The 15,713-nt window shown below is 33.8% G+C and overlaps 1 protein-coding gene across 6 annotated transcripts in view; it reads right to left on the reverse strand.

Moving 5' to 3' along the window:
- Nucleotides 1–15,422, reverse strand: part of LOC106753411 (pre-mRNA-splicing factor ATP-dependent RNA helicase DEAH10) — a 22,265-nt gene extending 6,843 nt beyond the window's left edge. For 3 of the 6 annotated variants that reach the window (XM_022777513.1, XM_014635213.2, XM_022777514.1), the window contains exons 1-15: nt 15,131–15,421; nt 14,993–15,058; nt 12,296–12,388; nt 10,821–10,887; nt 10,670–10,716; nt 10,463–10,543; nt 10,137–10,353; nt 9,371–9,791; nt 8,886–9,089; nt 7,890–8,050; nt 7,199–7,384; nt 6,219–6,450; nt 5,843–6,042; nt 5,597–5,731; nt 5,194–5,401 (exon numbers count right to left, since the gene is read on the reverse strand). In XM_022777513.1, the coding sequence (XP_022633234.1) occupies nt 5,218–5,401; nt 5,597–5,731; nt 5,843–6,042; nt 6,219–6,450; nt 7,199–7,384; nt 7,890–8,050; nt 8,886–9,089; nt 9,371–9,791; nt 10,137–10,353; nt 10,463–10,543; nt 10,670–10,716; nt 10,821–10,876 (2,124 nt within the window). In that variant the 5' untranslated portion in view covers nt 10,877–10,887; nt 12,296–12,388; nt 14,993–15,058; nt 15,131–15,421 and the 3' untranslated portion in view covers nt 5,194–5,217. Of the gene's footprint in view, nt 1–163; nt 1,054–5,193; nt 5,430–5,596; nt 5,732–5,842; nt 6,043–6,218; nt 6,451–7,198; nt 7,385–7,889; nt 8,051–8,885; nt 9,090–9,370; nt 9,792–10,136; nt 10,354–10,462; nt 10,544–10,669; nt 10,717–10,820; nt 10,888–11,421; nt 11,551–12,295; nt 12,389–14,992; nt 15,059–15,130 lie in introns of those variants that run through there. The other 3 variants (XM_014635214.2, XM_014635215.2, XR_002666780.1) reach the window with 3 other exon arrangements.
- Between the last annotated feature and the right edge of the window lie 291 nt (nt 15,423–15,713).

Here is a 15,713-nt window from a genome sequence, read left to right on the forward strand (position 1 = left end):
ATTTACATGTTCATTTGTATTTGGGCTTAGCCCACACTCTTATTATTATAAATACATTACCCTATGTGTATACACAGACACATAAGGGAGATTTCCCCTCATCTCTTTTACTATTTCATACTAGGCAATTTTTTTTATTTTGCATCAGGCAAAAATGTTTATGGTATATTTTAAAATAGTTTAACATATAAGAATAGGTTAACTTATCTTCTGTCTATCCTTAGGAAAGCTAAAATGTTTTTGGGATACCTATTTGTCACCTAGGTGTAGTCTTATCTTCTTTTTGAATCTTTGATGTAAGGAATCATAAATAAAGAGTCAGCTAAGAGATGAATCAATCTCTCAAGCATTATTTGCCATATTATCATTCTCCAGTTAAAAAACTGTAACTTGATGCCGTCTACCAACAGCAACTGACACATTCATTTTTCTCCAGCGAGCATCTGGTCTCTAGTTTGTCTCGTAGAGAAATAGAGAACCCATTGTGCACTCACCGACCATTGTCATTTTCTGTGGAAAGCACTGGATTTGATGCTTCTAGCCAAACTCAATTCTAGTTATCACAGTGATGTCAGGCCACCTTTGCTTTTGGTTTTCCACCAAAATGTGAAGTGATCACAGTACCAAAAAAGAACAAAGAAACAAACAACTGAAAATGAACAAGAAAGAACACAAACAAATTGTAAAAGGAATTCTCTTTATACTAGATGAGCCTATCAGATAACTACAAAATTTGCAATCAACAGAAAATGGATGTGAAAGATTCACTTAGAGAATTACAATAAACACCCTAAAGATTACAAACTTCTCGTATAATAGTTAGTTTAAAGGAACCCTAATATACAAATGGGGCTGAAAAAGATAGCTTATGTAGATAACTAACTAAATCAAAATAACAAAATACATCTTCAGCTCGCTAGCCGACTTCAGCAGTTGGACACTTCCAAAACTTTTTAAGAAGATTACAAGGCATAACTCACAAATCTCCACTGCTGAACTACAGGAACTAGAGACATTGAACGGAAACGTCGTGTTTCGGAGACAACACCAATGCTTTATTCATATCGAGGAAAAGGAATCAATAAAATTAATAGAAGAGATTTCACATCCTCTAAATAATAAAGATATATATTAGGTATTCTTTATTATATAGAATATAATCCTTATTTCTACTAGCAGAAACACAGGTGTTGTCACCTCTGCTATTTTAAGTTTTAAGAAAAAGAGAATGGAAATAACAGTAGAAACTACAAATATGATGAAAAAACAAAATAGAAAAGAAAATAAAACCTATGACAATTTGATTCAAAAAATTTCAAAATAGGTGTTAACTTGGAATGTGAAATGTGTACATAAAAGAGGGAATCCTCTTTATATATAGGTATAAATAATTAAAGCACTACCCCTAAAAGTTAAGCATATAATGTGCCCTGCTTGCTGCAAATATAATTGATCCTTTTGCCTTTTGTTGTGTGTATTTTGTCCATGATGTGTCCATTGGTTTTGATAGAGTTGTATTGAGTTTGTTACAATTTGTTATCGGAATTTTACCGACTGTTATTTTACAAATTTGTTTCTTTTATTTCTCTATGTAAAGAGAACCCTTGTTATATTCTATAAGCAAATTATCATCAATACAAATTCTCTTTTCTTTTCCCCCCCTCTCTCTCTCTCTCCTGAACTCTTATATGGTATCAAGAGCTTAGTGATCCATTGCTTCAGAAAATAATACTCCTCTAGCCTCCACCTGTAACAACCCACACTTTGCCCTTGCTTGCAGACACATCTCTTTACCAGACAGCAAATTATCCTTTTTGTTTCCTCTGCTATCTTTGTAAAGATTTCTCTTGCTTTTCGGTTTCTCAGTGAAATAGATCAGGAAAGCAGCAACATTAATTCAACATACATTTCTTGGGAACAAGATCAAATGTTGTTCATGGTTACAGTCCACTCTAACAAGATCCTTTCTTTCTCATGCTCGTGTTTGTATCTGTTCTTACAAGTTTGGGATAAAGAGCATTACTAGTTTCATAAACAAAAAAAGTGGAAGGGCACATCAACTTTGCAGTGTACTTCAATCCATGACTCTTGATGATAGTTCAATGGTGATTTTCTTAAAATATAATGCTTTTGTCATAATTGAAGGGCTGCCTCAAGATTATGAATGGTTTGATATTGAATAAACAAAAATTTCCTATAATATGGAATAAGATTCTCCTTAAAAAGTAATTTTGTTTAATCTATTAGAGCTTGAAGAACTCCAAATGAACTAGTGTATTCAAGTACCAATATGTTGTTTTATCGATGCAGATATTTTTCTTTCTACCAGTAGAAAATAGGACTTATTTTATTATATTCTGAAATCATAAAAAATACATTATCATATCCTCTATGTGTAACAATCTAATTCTCCTAAAAAGAGAAATAGGGAAACTAGGTAAACAAAATAAAATAGAAGATTATATAACTATTTTCTCTAATTAGGAAGATTTTAAAGATATCTTCTCTAATTACAACACTCTCCCTCAAGTTGGTAAATGAATATCAATCATTCCCAACTTGCTTACAAAATCTTGAAATCTACCGGAAGAAACCCTTTTGTAAAAATATCTACTATTTGAAGTTTTGTAGGAACATGAGTTGTAATCACAAAGCCTCTGTCAAGATTATCTTTGATGAAATGTCTGTAAATCTCAATGTATTTAGTTTTGTCATGATGTACTGGATTATGTTATTGTCACAGTGTAGTGGCACCGGGTAAAGTTGGGCCAAATGGTAATTGACCAACTTAAAGAAATAGCATATACACAATTATGCTATTTCAATTATGATGATACTTTTACTCACATAGAAAAATCTACCACTATCCAACTCTTATTTGTCATGGATGCTATCCATCGTTGGCCTCCCATCAGTCAAATATAAAAAATGTTTTTTTGCATGGAGATCTAGAGGAGGATATCTACATAGGGTAACCTCTTGGTTTTGCTACTAGGGGGAGTTTGTAAATAATGTCAATCTCATCTCATACAATTGTAAATTGTTAGTCTCTTTATGGTCTCTGTTAAGAAGTGGACTTTAAGCCTAACTCAACCCCACAAAACCAGCTTGTAAGATGAGGTTTGCACCCACTTATATACTCTAAATTAGCCGTATATCTAGTCGAGGTGGGACTTCTAGCACACCCCCCTCACGCCGAAGTATATACATCTCGAGCGTGAGACTAGACATTAATGGATGGTCCGATAACGGCCCGATAGCGGATGAAACAATATGCCCAACAAACAACAAATATCGTTAGGATAGGTTCTGACCTGACTCTGATACCATGTTAAGAAGTAGACTTTAAGCCTAACTCAACCCAAAAAAATCGACTTGTAAGGTGAGGTTTGCACTCATTTATATACTCTAAATTGGCTTTATTTCTAGTTCATGTGGGACTTCCAACAGTCTCACATTCTTTGCATGTTTGGTTTGGCAAACTTATACTCAAAATACAAATTGTTAGGCTAAAACATAATGAAGTGGATCATTTAGTTTATTATCATACCTCTCTTAGTAAATGTTGTACTTAATTGTATATGTTGATGACATGGTCATTACAAAAATGAAGCAACTAAAATTTCTCAACTGAAGAAGCATTTATGCAATCTTGGATGTCTTAAATAGTTTCTACGAATGATGCAACTAAAATTTCTTAGCTAAAGAAGCATTTATGAAATTAATTTTGAACCAAAGATCTTGCATGTCTTAAATACTCTTTCAGTAGGGAAATAGCTCAATCAATGAAAGGTATTGTAATTTCTCAAAGAAAATATGTCTTAGATATCCTAGAAGAAAAAGGTATGATTGGTTGTAGATAATCCAATTGATCCAAATAAAAAATTAGACCTTGTGAAGTGAACCTTTCTCAAAAGATGAAGACAACTTGTTGGAAAACTTATTTATCTCATTGTTACTAGACATGACTAATTATTAACAATTGAAGTGGTTAGTCAATTTATGCAAACTCTTTGACTTGATTATTAGAATGTTGTGATTTGCATCCTCAGATACCACAAAAAGGCTCTAGAACAAAGATTGTTATGTGAAGATCAGATGTCAAGGTATTGTTATGCTAATTGGGAGGGTCTCCTACAGGTAGGTATTCCACTACTAGACTGTTTTTCATTGGAGGAAATATTATTTCTCAAGAAAGAAAGAATTAGAATGTAGCTTTTTAATCTAGTGCTAAAGCTGAATATAGGGTAATGAAATTGTGTTGATGAAAAAAATCCTCCACTAACTGAAATTTTGTGAAATTCAGTAAATGAGAATGCATTCCGATAACCAGACAGTTATTCGCATTGTTTCCAATATTTCATGAGAACCAAGTAGATAGAAATTGATTGTCATTTTGTAGAAGATAAATTGTTGTCCAAGGACACTTGCACAGAATTTGTTTGTGATCAATTTTAAGATATTTTTACTAAATCCTTGAGATGACCTCATTCAATTTATATGTTTTAACCTTGGTACATACAATTTATGTGTTCAAGGTTGAGGGGAAGTGTTAGAATAGTTTAACTTTTTAAAATAGGTTAACTTATCTTCTATCTATCTCGGGGAAAGCTACAAATTGCTTTTGTGGTACCTATCTATCACCTAGGTATAGTGTTTTCATATACATGAGATTGAAATTGTAAAATAATTCTAGAGGACTTAATTAGTCCCTCTCATAATCTTCTATTTATAAGAATAAACTGATACAAAAGTATATGATAAATAGGATAACCCTAGACATATATAATAATGATAAATAGAATAACCCTAAACACAATATAATGATGATAAATAGAGTAACTATTCTAACACATATCTTTGTATCTTTGATTTAAGGACTCTTGCATATAAATACATGACTCAGCTGAGGATGAACCAATCTGCCTTCTTTCTCATGTTTTCACTCTCAAGTGTGTAACAATTATGGTGAAATATAGGTTAAGACAGATTTGTGGAAGACAATAAAAATGTATGCAGTGCTTCAAATCCCAAATTGCATAGGGGCCAGCCCCAATAATGAAGACAGTACGAGGAATTACATAGAATTGTGGATTTAAACCACCACTTTTGCATATTATAAAAATATTTAAACTACCAAAACAAAATCAGACCCAAACTAAAAAGCATCAAAGTATTGGTAATGTGAATCACCTGTTTAGTGGAACCACCAAGAATTTAATTCTGCATGGCATAATATTGGGGAGCCAACTCGGTTAACCATAGGTAATCAACTCTTGTTAAATTTCGGACATACTTGTTATTAGTTTGGACCAATTCGTTGAATATCACACACTCTGGTTTTTTCCGGAATAATACAGAAGAAGGGTGGATCTGCACCACCTGACCACTTGCCAAAGCCCTGCCGTACAACTAAGCAATAAGAGACCCTAATAGCAAAATAAATTACATATGCAGTTAAGGATTCCAGTTACAGTCAAAATTCCAAAAAACAATTTCAAACTTAAAAGACCAGAGTTTGACCTAATTACAAGAGGGAATTGAAAGCATGCCACACAGACAGGACAGCCAAGAATTTCTAACTTGAATTAGATACCTGTATGTCCCCTCTGGCTGCTTTACAGCTGCATTGAGGAAAAATGAAGCAGCTAGGCATCTGCGGAATTGAAGCATATCATCTCCACAAGAAGAAAGATTAAGACCCATTTGTTCAACATGTCCCTTAATCTGCCTGAAAAAAAAAATGTAATTTGCAAATGTGAAAGCATAAATGTCTGGACTACATTACATTAGAAAAAAATGTCATGAAATCTTGATATTTAGCTTAACATGATAAAATTACTTGTGAATGTCACGAGCATGTCTAAGAGACCGGCTATTAACATAATTTTCTTTGCACCATTTTCTAAAAACCTTTTCCGTCTTTGCTATACCCATCTCCATTGATCTCTTCTCCAAGAAATCATTAGATGCTCGATACACATTAATCAAAGTGATGTGGTCTCCCTCTGGACTTGAGAAGCATTTAGTTGCAGTTCTTGCCTGGTAAAATATGAGAGAAACCAGTAAAATATGATATTGATAAATATTTTGTTAAATAGTCAATAGAGAGATACACTAGTACTATATATATAATCACTGACCATCTTTATGTTATGTTTCATCATAACATCAAAATAGAATATAATAGGAATACAGTTGGAGTTCAGTCCTCAAACCTCTTCTAACTTGTCACGAGGACTATAAAATATGGATTCCACAGACAGCAGAGCTACAGTTATCAACATCTCCTCCAAGCAGTTAAACTCACTAGCTAAAATAAGAGCTTTGGAATAAATGGGATCCAAGGGCAGTCGAGCCATTTGATGTCCTACAGGCTCAGATAGTAGACATTTATCTGTTAGGGCACCCAACAAAAATAGCTCCTCCAATGATTTTGTAATAGCTGCCCTGTTCCAACAAGTGATAAGCACAAGCTTTGAGTAACATTTTGCCACGTCAAAATACTTTTAAAAATTATAGCTACAAAGGTCCCCAAAAAATGCTACGTTATTTCTGGAGAACAATGTATGTGACATCATCAAAAGCATTTCAACTCACTAATGAATAATGACCAATGCAAGACAGTAGATCACTAAATCCCTTATACAGTATTATATTACATCTGGTCAGAAAGAAGTGGTCGGTCAGTACAATTGTTAGATGCAAAATGGACATCATAAGTGAAAACAAATACATGGAGTAAAATTATCAATTTGATGCAGCAAGATCCCAAAACTGCTATAGCAAGATAGTGGATAGCATGATGGCTGCCACACTATATAAACAAAATAAATACTTCAATTAACAAATAAGAATGCTTAAAACTAAAAACTATCTAGACATATGGTTCTGTTGATCATGGTCCATGTAATGGGTTCTTGTAGATGTGGTCCCTGGATTACTCTGCATTACTTATTTAGTGGATGAATATATTCCCAAAGTAGAGGCAATAATATACGTAACATTTTATTAACTTTTGGTTTAAATGTCATACCTTCATATCATTTTGGTATATGAATAATATCTAGCTACTCCTTTAATAACTTAATTTTTCAAGATAAAGAGAATTTATCAACTAAAAACATGGAATCACATAAATATCCAAACATGCAAATATAGGGAAACTGACAGCCAAAATTCTGGAAGGTTCTCCTACCTTGAAGGTTTCTCAATAAAATCAAACCCTAGTATGTCATCAACACCCAGAGCCTTAAGCTGCAAAATAACATTAGAAAGGTTGCACCGCTTAATCTCTGGCATTGTTGAGTCCTCAAGTTTCTCAAATTCTTTCTCAGGATATAGACGGAAGCATTTTCCAGGTCCTTCACGCCCTGCACGCCCACTAATACCCAAAAAGGCAATGTGAGTAATCAATTTGTACTACTCTTCAAGTAAAATTCATCAAATATATATTAAATTCACGAAGATAATTTTAGCTGAAACTAACTATGAAAACATACCAATGATTTCAAAACAACCAAAACAAGATTTAATGGGGAAAAACATAAAATAAGTCATAATTCAAGAATGAACTATTTTATAAAATAAAAATATTCACAAATTAAAATATTTAATGAAAGGGAAAAATGATACTTTATATTCACAGGTTTATTCTTTTCCTATAAGATATATTGAAAGGTTTATTATCTTCCACTTTAACCGATAAACAAAATTTAAAGCAGTTAAGCACATGCAAGCATACTAATTTAAAATAAATAATAAATATTAGAAAAATTGATGGTAGATTCACATTTAAAAAGTCCTTGTCATGCAATACCAATTAATTCAACCATTATTTACAAGTCACAATTAAGCATTAAACAGACTCAAACATAATCTAGCACCACCTTCTTTGTAGAGCCTGGGACTTGGATGTAGGCACTATAATCAAGGATTCCATGCCTTTTCCAGGGTCATAGGAACGTGCTTTAACAAATCCAGGATCAATTACATATTTGATTCCGGGAATTGTTACTGATGTCTCAGCGATATTAGTTGCCAATATCACCTTCAAAGACAACAAAGAGATAAGTATAATGGAGCTAAAAAAGGTAATAACCTGATAAGATATAAATCTCAAGAGTTTATTCTAACTCTATAAGTTTGCATTACATAGGTGGTGCTCAAGTTCAAAATTACAAACTCTTCAATGTATTATCTGTAGGAATTATAGCAAGGCAATTGACTTATTTTATACAGCAGTAACAGTGTTAGTTGAGAGAAATAAAGCATCAGCAGCGGTAGTAGAGGTGATGACTAAGATGATAGTAGTTGCAGTGGCTGCAATTGTAAGGTGATGGGTTCAGTAATGCATATTGTTGGTGTACCCCTAATTGCTTCACGGTAAGTGTGACTGCTAGTAAAAGTGGTATTGTGGTGAAAATAAGAGAAGCAGTAAATGACAATGTTGCAAGAAGATGACATTACTGCATAAACGGGAAACACAGGAGCTGGATCATGTTCAGAGTGCATAGTGTTGTTTGCTTGCTTATGCTAATCAATTATGAATTAGATGATAAATACACAAGCCATGTGTTTGCAAGACAACTTCCATGAAAGTTGCATATTTAAAAATGCAATCTGAAATCATGTGCGCATGTCCTAAACCTACTGGAACTCAAAATAATAACCAGCATTTACTTTAAATTTGTCAACATAATCAGAGAAAATGAAAGTGTTTCAACAGGAAATGCAACTGCTTCAAAAAAAATACAATAGTTTTAGAAATAAGTAATCAAAAGAAATAAAATAGTTTTAGAAATAAGTAATCAAAAAAATTTCCCCATTTTATTTAATTCTACCATCAGCATATATTAATTAGAACAAACGCATGGCTAGTGTACCTTGCGAAACCCAGATGGAGCTGGTGCAAAGACGCGCATCTGCTGCTCAGATGGAAGGGCGGCAAATATAGGTACAATTAGAAGCTTCTGATTTTCTTGAGGTAACTGTGGGAGTTTCTCATTGATAAGCCTTTCAACAGATTCAATCTCTTCTTGCCCAGTCAGAAATACTAGTATATCACCAGGACCCTCCTCTAAATGAATCTATAAAGTAAAGACATATATGAATTTAAGTTTAAGCAGCAATTACATGAACTTTATTTTCCATTCATCATGACAACGTTAAGCATGCACCACAAATACCATAAAAAAGAAAGAATAAAACAGGATGACCATGATATATTAAAACTGTTAATAAATAAAAATTGCATACACAGAACCAATGCACCAAGACTAATGCATTGTTTGGAATCCAAAAATCTCTATCTAACAATAAAATAAAATTTAAATCACATTGAAATACATGGACTAAATAAACCAAAAACCTGGAATATTGTTATCAAGGAAGCATCCAAATAATCTGTCTCTGCAGTGCGAGTATAAAATATATCAACAGGAAACTGTCTCCCTTGGATGTGAACAGCTTTCGCACCACCAAAGTATTCAGAGAAAGCCCGGGCATCAAGACTTGCAGACATGATGATTAACTTCAACGGAGCATACTTCTCATGGCGGGGCATCTTATGAAAACGGCCACTCTGATCATTTTCTTTCTCTGACATCATAACTTTCTTCGAATTCTCTTTTCCAAAAATAAGGCCTTGACCATCACTGGCAGAACTTGACCGGGCTAGTTGTACGTTCTTTAGCAAGCCCATCAAGACATCAGTGTGAACAGTCCTCTCATGTGCCTCGTCAACAATTATAACAGAATACTTAGAAAGATATGGATCTAACAATGCTTCCCTGTAAGCACAATAGAATGCATATCAACACTGCTATTCTCATAAAATCATGGGAAACAAAATACTTTAATTCAAAACCTTTTTTAGCAGCTCCAAACATATAACCGTTTTAATTCCACAATCCCACCTCAGTAAGAGGGGGATGGTAATCACAAATCCTGGGATCCCACCAACTTTACACAGGTAAAAAGAAAAAAAGGGAAATTTTCACCTAAGTATAATATCTTCTATTTTGTATACCAGGAAGAAGAAAAATCAAAAGACTCTGTTTTGATTGGTCAAGTCTTATAAGGCTAAACTTTACAGAAAAGGAAAAAGAGTAATTCATGCTATTCAAAATGAGTACCTCAAAAGTAAACCGTCTGTCATGTACTTGATCCTTGTTGAGGCAGAAGTAGCGTCATCAAATCTAACAGAATACCCAACCTTCTGACCCAACTCAACACCACACTCCTCAGCAACTCTTTTTGCCACAGTGACAGCAGCTACACGTCTAGGTTGTGTTATCCCAATAACCCTTCCATCGCGGCAAAATCCAGCATCAAACAGAAACTGTGGAATCTCTACACAGAACAACATAACATTGTGAAATCCACTATCCTAAAAACATATTTATCCTGAAAACCTAGATTAAACACTGATAAGCACTCGACAGGGATAAATGTAACCTACGAGTAGTCTTTCCACTTCCAGTTTCACCAACAATAATCAACACATCGTTCTTCCGAACCTCTTCAACCAATCTTTTCTCAACTACAACAAATATAAACAATGTCAACACTATTACTCTCATTCTGTAATTATTCTAATTATTACACATTGCCACAAGTTGAAATTGAAAGTATTAACACCTAAAAGATTAAGGCAATAGATAAATACCTGAAGCAATCGGAAGGGACTTCTTCTGTTGCATTATCTTCTGCCTCCTGCATAGGAACATATTAAAAATATTGAATCACAAATTGAGAAGTTTGCATTTACTTTATTGCTCTGAAGTGATTCTGAAACCCTAACAGGGTCTAAAGAATACCGAGCAGAGAATTGTGTTTGACGATTGGGGAAGTTTCCCCGATGCACTGAAGGCATGGTGGCAGCAACTGATACACCAAAGCAACCAAACGAGAAATAATTAGGGGTGGGCAAAATGCAGTTCAGTGCAGTGTACTATAAATAATTGCAGTTAACTATAAAATAGTTCAAGTGAACTGAATTGAACTAAAAAATAGTTCAAAGAAATTAAACTGAACTATTTTTTAGTTCAGTTACACTAATACAATTCAGTAAACTAGTACAGAAAACATCAACAGTAATACTAAACCCTGGCAGCAACTAGACTGAAAACAGAAAATAGGTAAACTAAAACAGTATAAGCAACAAACTAAAACAGTATGCTAAAAACAACAGAACACTCCACATTTGAACTAAACAATGAACTAAACATTTTTCTGCTAAAAACAGAAAAATAATAAAAAAAGAAGAATAGCACTGAAACTGAAATGAAACTTGAATCCTAACATCTATAAAGTAGTACTAAGTATGAAACATATAAAAACCAGCAAAAACAATCTGTCTAAATCTAGGCCGAGCTAAACTAAAAGGCAGGAAACTAAACTAATCTATAAAACAATGACTTTCTCTCCAATTCTGTTGCAGCAGCAACACCTCATCTAGTGAAGGTTTATGAATGTGTTGAATGAGAGGTGTATGAATATCAGCATCAACAATTGCAAAATCAGCACTTGAAAAATCAGCAACAACAGCTGCCACATTATTGAGTTCAGAATGAACATTAAGAATCAGAACCAGAAGCATTAAAATCATAATCAGCAGTGGCAGTAATAAAATCAACAATATCAAGATCTGAAAGTGTTGTGATAAACTATGAAAACAAAGTCAGAGTTTATAAATATTAGTATATTAGTATAAACTCTTAAAAATACTATTAAGAAAAGAAAGCCATTAAGCATATAGATAGAGATATTAGTAATGTTTTCTCTAAATATAGTAAATATGAACTCTAAATATAAGATATTAAGCATGTTTAAATAATCTGATATTTCATCTCAAATCCAAACAATCATCTTAAAAACTTAAAAATATATTACTACTTCATAGGTAGCCATCTCTGCAAAGAAAACCTGACTAACATATACAGACATAAAAAACGGCATTTCAAAATTAGTTCAAAAAAAAAATCATAATACAATGCATTAATTGCAGTCTCAAATAGAGTCATCATGTAGAGCAAACAATCATACATAGAAGAAACAGCAACATTACAGATTTGATGAAAAATAGACAATGAGGTATTACTAAAGCCACATTGGATTGTGATTTCAATTTCCCTCAAGTAGTTAAATCCAACTTCTCTCTTTGCTCTAACTGGTTGCCCTTTCTTCTCTCCAGATTATCTCTAATGAGAAGCACTTACCATGTAGAACAATTGTGTCATACAACCCAAATTAATCAAAATTAAAATGGTGAGAATGGAGAGAATATACTAACCTTCAGAAACAACAGAGCAAGTTATTGCACCATTATTATTGGTTTTCAAATTCTGGAGAATATGCCACCAATGCTTTCCAAAAGTTTCTCTCCCTGTAAACAAGGCAAAGACAGATAAAAAGAAATCCAGATTCAGAATAAAAATTCATAAACTAAATTCAATTTCAAGACACAGAACGGAGGACAAAAACTAATTCAGATTATCCCCCATTTTAACAAAAATTGAATGTGATCTGCAATATGTTTTGATAAAAGGAAAATAATGAATACAAGTTATAAATGAGAAGCAGAGATGATGCCAGCATGAAAAGAAAGTAGTCAAGTATCATTGCTACAAGATGTGGCATCCACTGCCTTATAGAACGTATCAGGGGAAAAAGGAATCTAACAAGGCACGTCATAGCACAGACAAGTACTTAGTTCAAGGAAAAAAGAAGCACATAAGCCAATTGCTTCCCTTAAGGTGGCACGAACTGAGAGAACCACAGAATATACCTACAGAGGGACGATACCAGGGCCTTGTGTCACAACTGGTTGCTCTGCAATTAAGATGGCAACAGGGTAGTTGGGTGAAGAAGCAAAATATTTAGGCTCACTGCTGATTGCTAGTTTTAGAGGGAAACATTAAGCAGCCTTAACTGACATCAAGTTTAAATATTTAGGTTCACTGCTGACTGCTAATTGTAGAGGGAAATACAACATTTGAAACATGGTATCGTTATTATTTTTCCCTACCACAAAACACTCATTTGTGACAAACAAGTTCCTAGAAATTAAATTATCATAGCATGGTTATTCCACTGTCAAATTTATGATTTCAACTTGAATCATATCATCATTGAGTGCACGCTCTGCACTGGATTAGCAACGCAGGTATTTCTCTTTTCAAAATCGAGTTTAACAAAAGACGCAGAAGATAATAGCTTCTGCAGGATCCAGATCCAAGGGTAACAGACATGTTACCAAACATACAGTGGATTCTGCACAAAAAGATGTAAATTGGGAGTCTTTTGCTTACACTCTTATCAATAAAAAGAGAAAACTTAAGAAGAAAAATGACATTTTGAAATTCACATCTCAAAACAATCAAAAAACAATCAATTTTAATAATAAAATATTAAATTTGATAAATTATTACTATTATTATATAACAATATATTTGCTACATAAGTACTTGTAGAATGGTTGTGTAAGTATGGGTTTCAAGATATGGGTCCTCACTTGGAAATACGGTATGGGTAGAAATTTCACCGAAGAGAAAACAAATGTAGAGATTATTTTCCACTTTCTAATGATTTGGTCGAACAGGTAAGTATAAAGTGGTTTTTCATATTATCTACCTGCTCACTCTATTCGAGCTCAACCAAGCATTCTCCAACGAGAAAGACAAAAATTCACTAAATATTGCTCCTAGCCAATCCTTAGAACAGAGGTACTCATAAATTAACTCATTCCCGAGCTTAGGGAAAAAAATAATATAAAGGGTAGATTCACTACTTTGTTAAGAGGCAACTGAGAAAAAATATTTATTTGTGATCAAACAAATTCACAGAAATTGTAAGGTATGATTAATTTACTACTATCAAGTTATGATTTCCCCCTCTTCTGTGTGACCCAAAGTGAATGATTAGAACTATAAACATAAAAACAAAGAAGCTAAAGGAGTGCAGTAAGGCTACTTAATCTGCATATCTCAAGACATGGAAACAACACAAAAACATTCACGGATAGAGTTGGAAAGAGAAGTTCTAATAAAATCATCATGTCCTTTATTCAAACTAGTTTTAAATTTATATTGCAAACACTTCAACACCGGTGAGTGGCAAAAACAAGAGCAAGATGTATATCTTACTGACTTTCCGTACTCGTGAGCTAGATCCAGTAGATAAGAGTACTCCAAGTCCTCACAACATTTTTGCAAGGATGATATAGGCTCATTAAAGTATACCGGGAGACAAACTCTCGTGAGATCTTTTCCCACGTTGTCCTTGATCATTGACCAAAGACTAACACCCTTCTCTTTCTCAACAGGATCTGGAAGCTTTTTTCGTCTTGCTATCTGAGGGTGCTTATAATTACAAACCATTTTCTCAGGATAAATGTTCTCTGTATCAGTGCATTGCGTGCTGGCTTCCCTACACCTGTCCACTTCATGTATCTTAGATTTTGAGTTTAACATCTAGCTTAAACCTAAAAAAACTAGCTTAGAAGATGAAGACTATATTCTAAGTCTTGTAAGCCCTCTAAGGCCATATAACAGCATTCGCCACCAACTGAACAAAATGATTGATTTAAAGACTTAAAAACTGTGAGCCAATAAGAGACAGAAATTAAGGATCATCGTGCCATGGATTGCTATTTGAGCAAAGGATTAGAATCCTTAGGACAAAACAACAGGGAAAATAACGCTTCCTGCTAAATCACTTTCTCGCATGACGAATCATGGAATGGAATGAGAGCAAACAATTTTATCTCAGTTTTATCCAAATAACTATTTTGGGAAATCTTTTCATACTCTCTACAGCGAAATGTAACAAGAGGAATATGAGGCTTCCAGTTGGTTTAACTTTTCTAGCTACACAATAATCTTCATACACAATAAACAGGACAACTACTGGCAAAGCATGGTGCAGTTTTTAACGATGAAGGAAGAATCCCAGATGATAATTTAAAACCCTTGTTGGAATAATAAAGTACCTTGGCCACTGATGATGGAAGAACCCCAGATGCTCTCTCCACGTACAAGCAATCGTTACCAGATGTCTAACAAAATGTTTGAACAACTAAGAATACATTTCAAAAATGTTTGGACAACACAGGAAAAAACATTCTTACCTTAGGGTTCTTCTCTTTTCCAGTTAAAGGAGAAGTGTTCTCATAATCTTCGACGATGGTGGTAGAACCTACACAGTTCGGCGACGTCAGAGTACGGCAAAGCCTTCGATAGTGGCGAGCCTTCGACGACTGCGAGCCTTTGACGGCGGCGAACCTTCGACGGCAGCGAACCTTCGACGGCGGTAACCTCGGTAGCAGTCTTCAACAGCGGTAACCTTCAACAGCAGCAGCAGCGAGTGAGTGGGATGAAGGGGATGTAAGGGAGAAAGGCTATGAAGCTGTGATTATTGGGAGAGCAGATATAAACCTAAACTCTAAACTCTGTATTATTGTTTTTTTAAGTTTAAAAAAGTAAGGTTAAATATGATTGTACTACGATTTTAGTGTTAGTCATTTTTAAAGTTTGGTAAAATTTAGTTTTTCAATTTTATAAAATTAAAAAAAAATTAATAAAAAAAAAGATTAAATTCAGAGTTTTTTAAAATTGAGAGACTAATTATATCATGGTTTGAAAATGAACTAAATCCAAAATCGGCCAAAAAAAGACTAAAAACAAATTTAAAAAAAAAAATATGGATTAACT

This window comes from Vigna radiata, unplaced genomic scaffold (assembly GCF_000741045.1).
Source record: "Vigna radiata var. radiata cultivar VC1973A unplaced genomic scaffold, Vradiata_ver6 scaffold_228, whole genome shotgun sequence".
Classification (NCBI taxonomy): domain Eukaryota; kingdom Viridiplantae; phylum Streptophyta; class Magnoliopsida; order Fabales; family Fabaceae; genus Vigna; species Vigna radiata.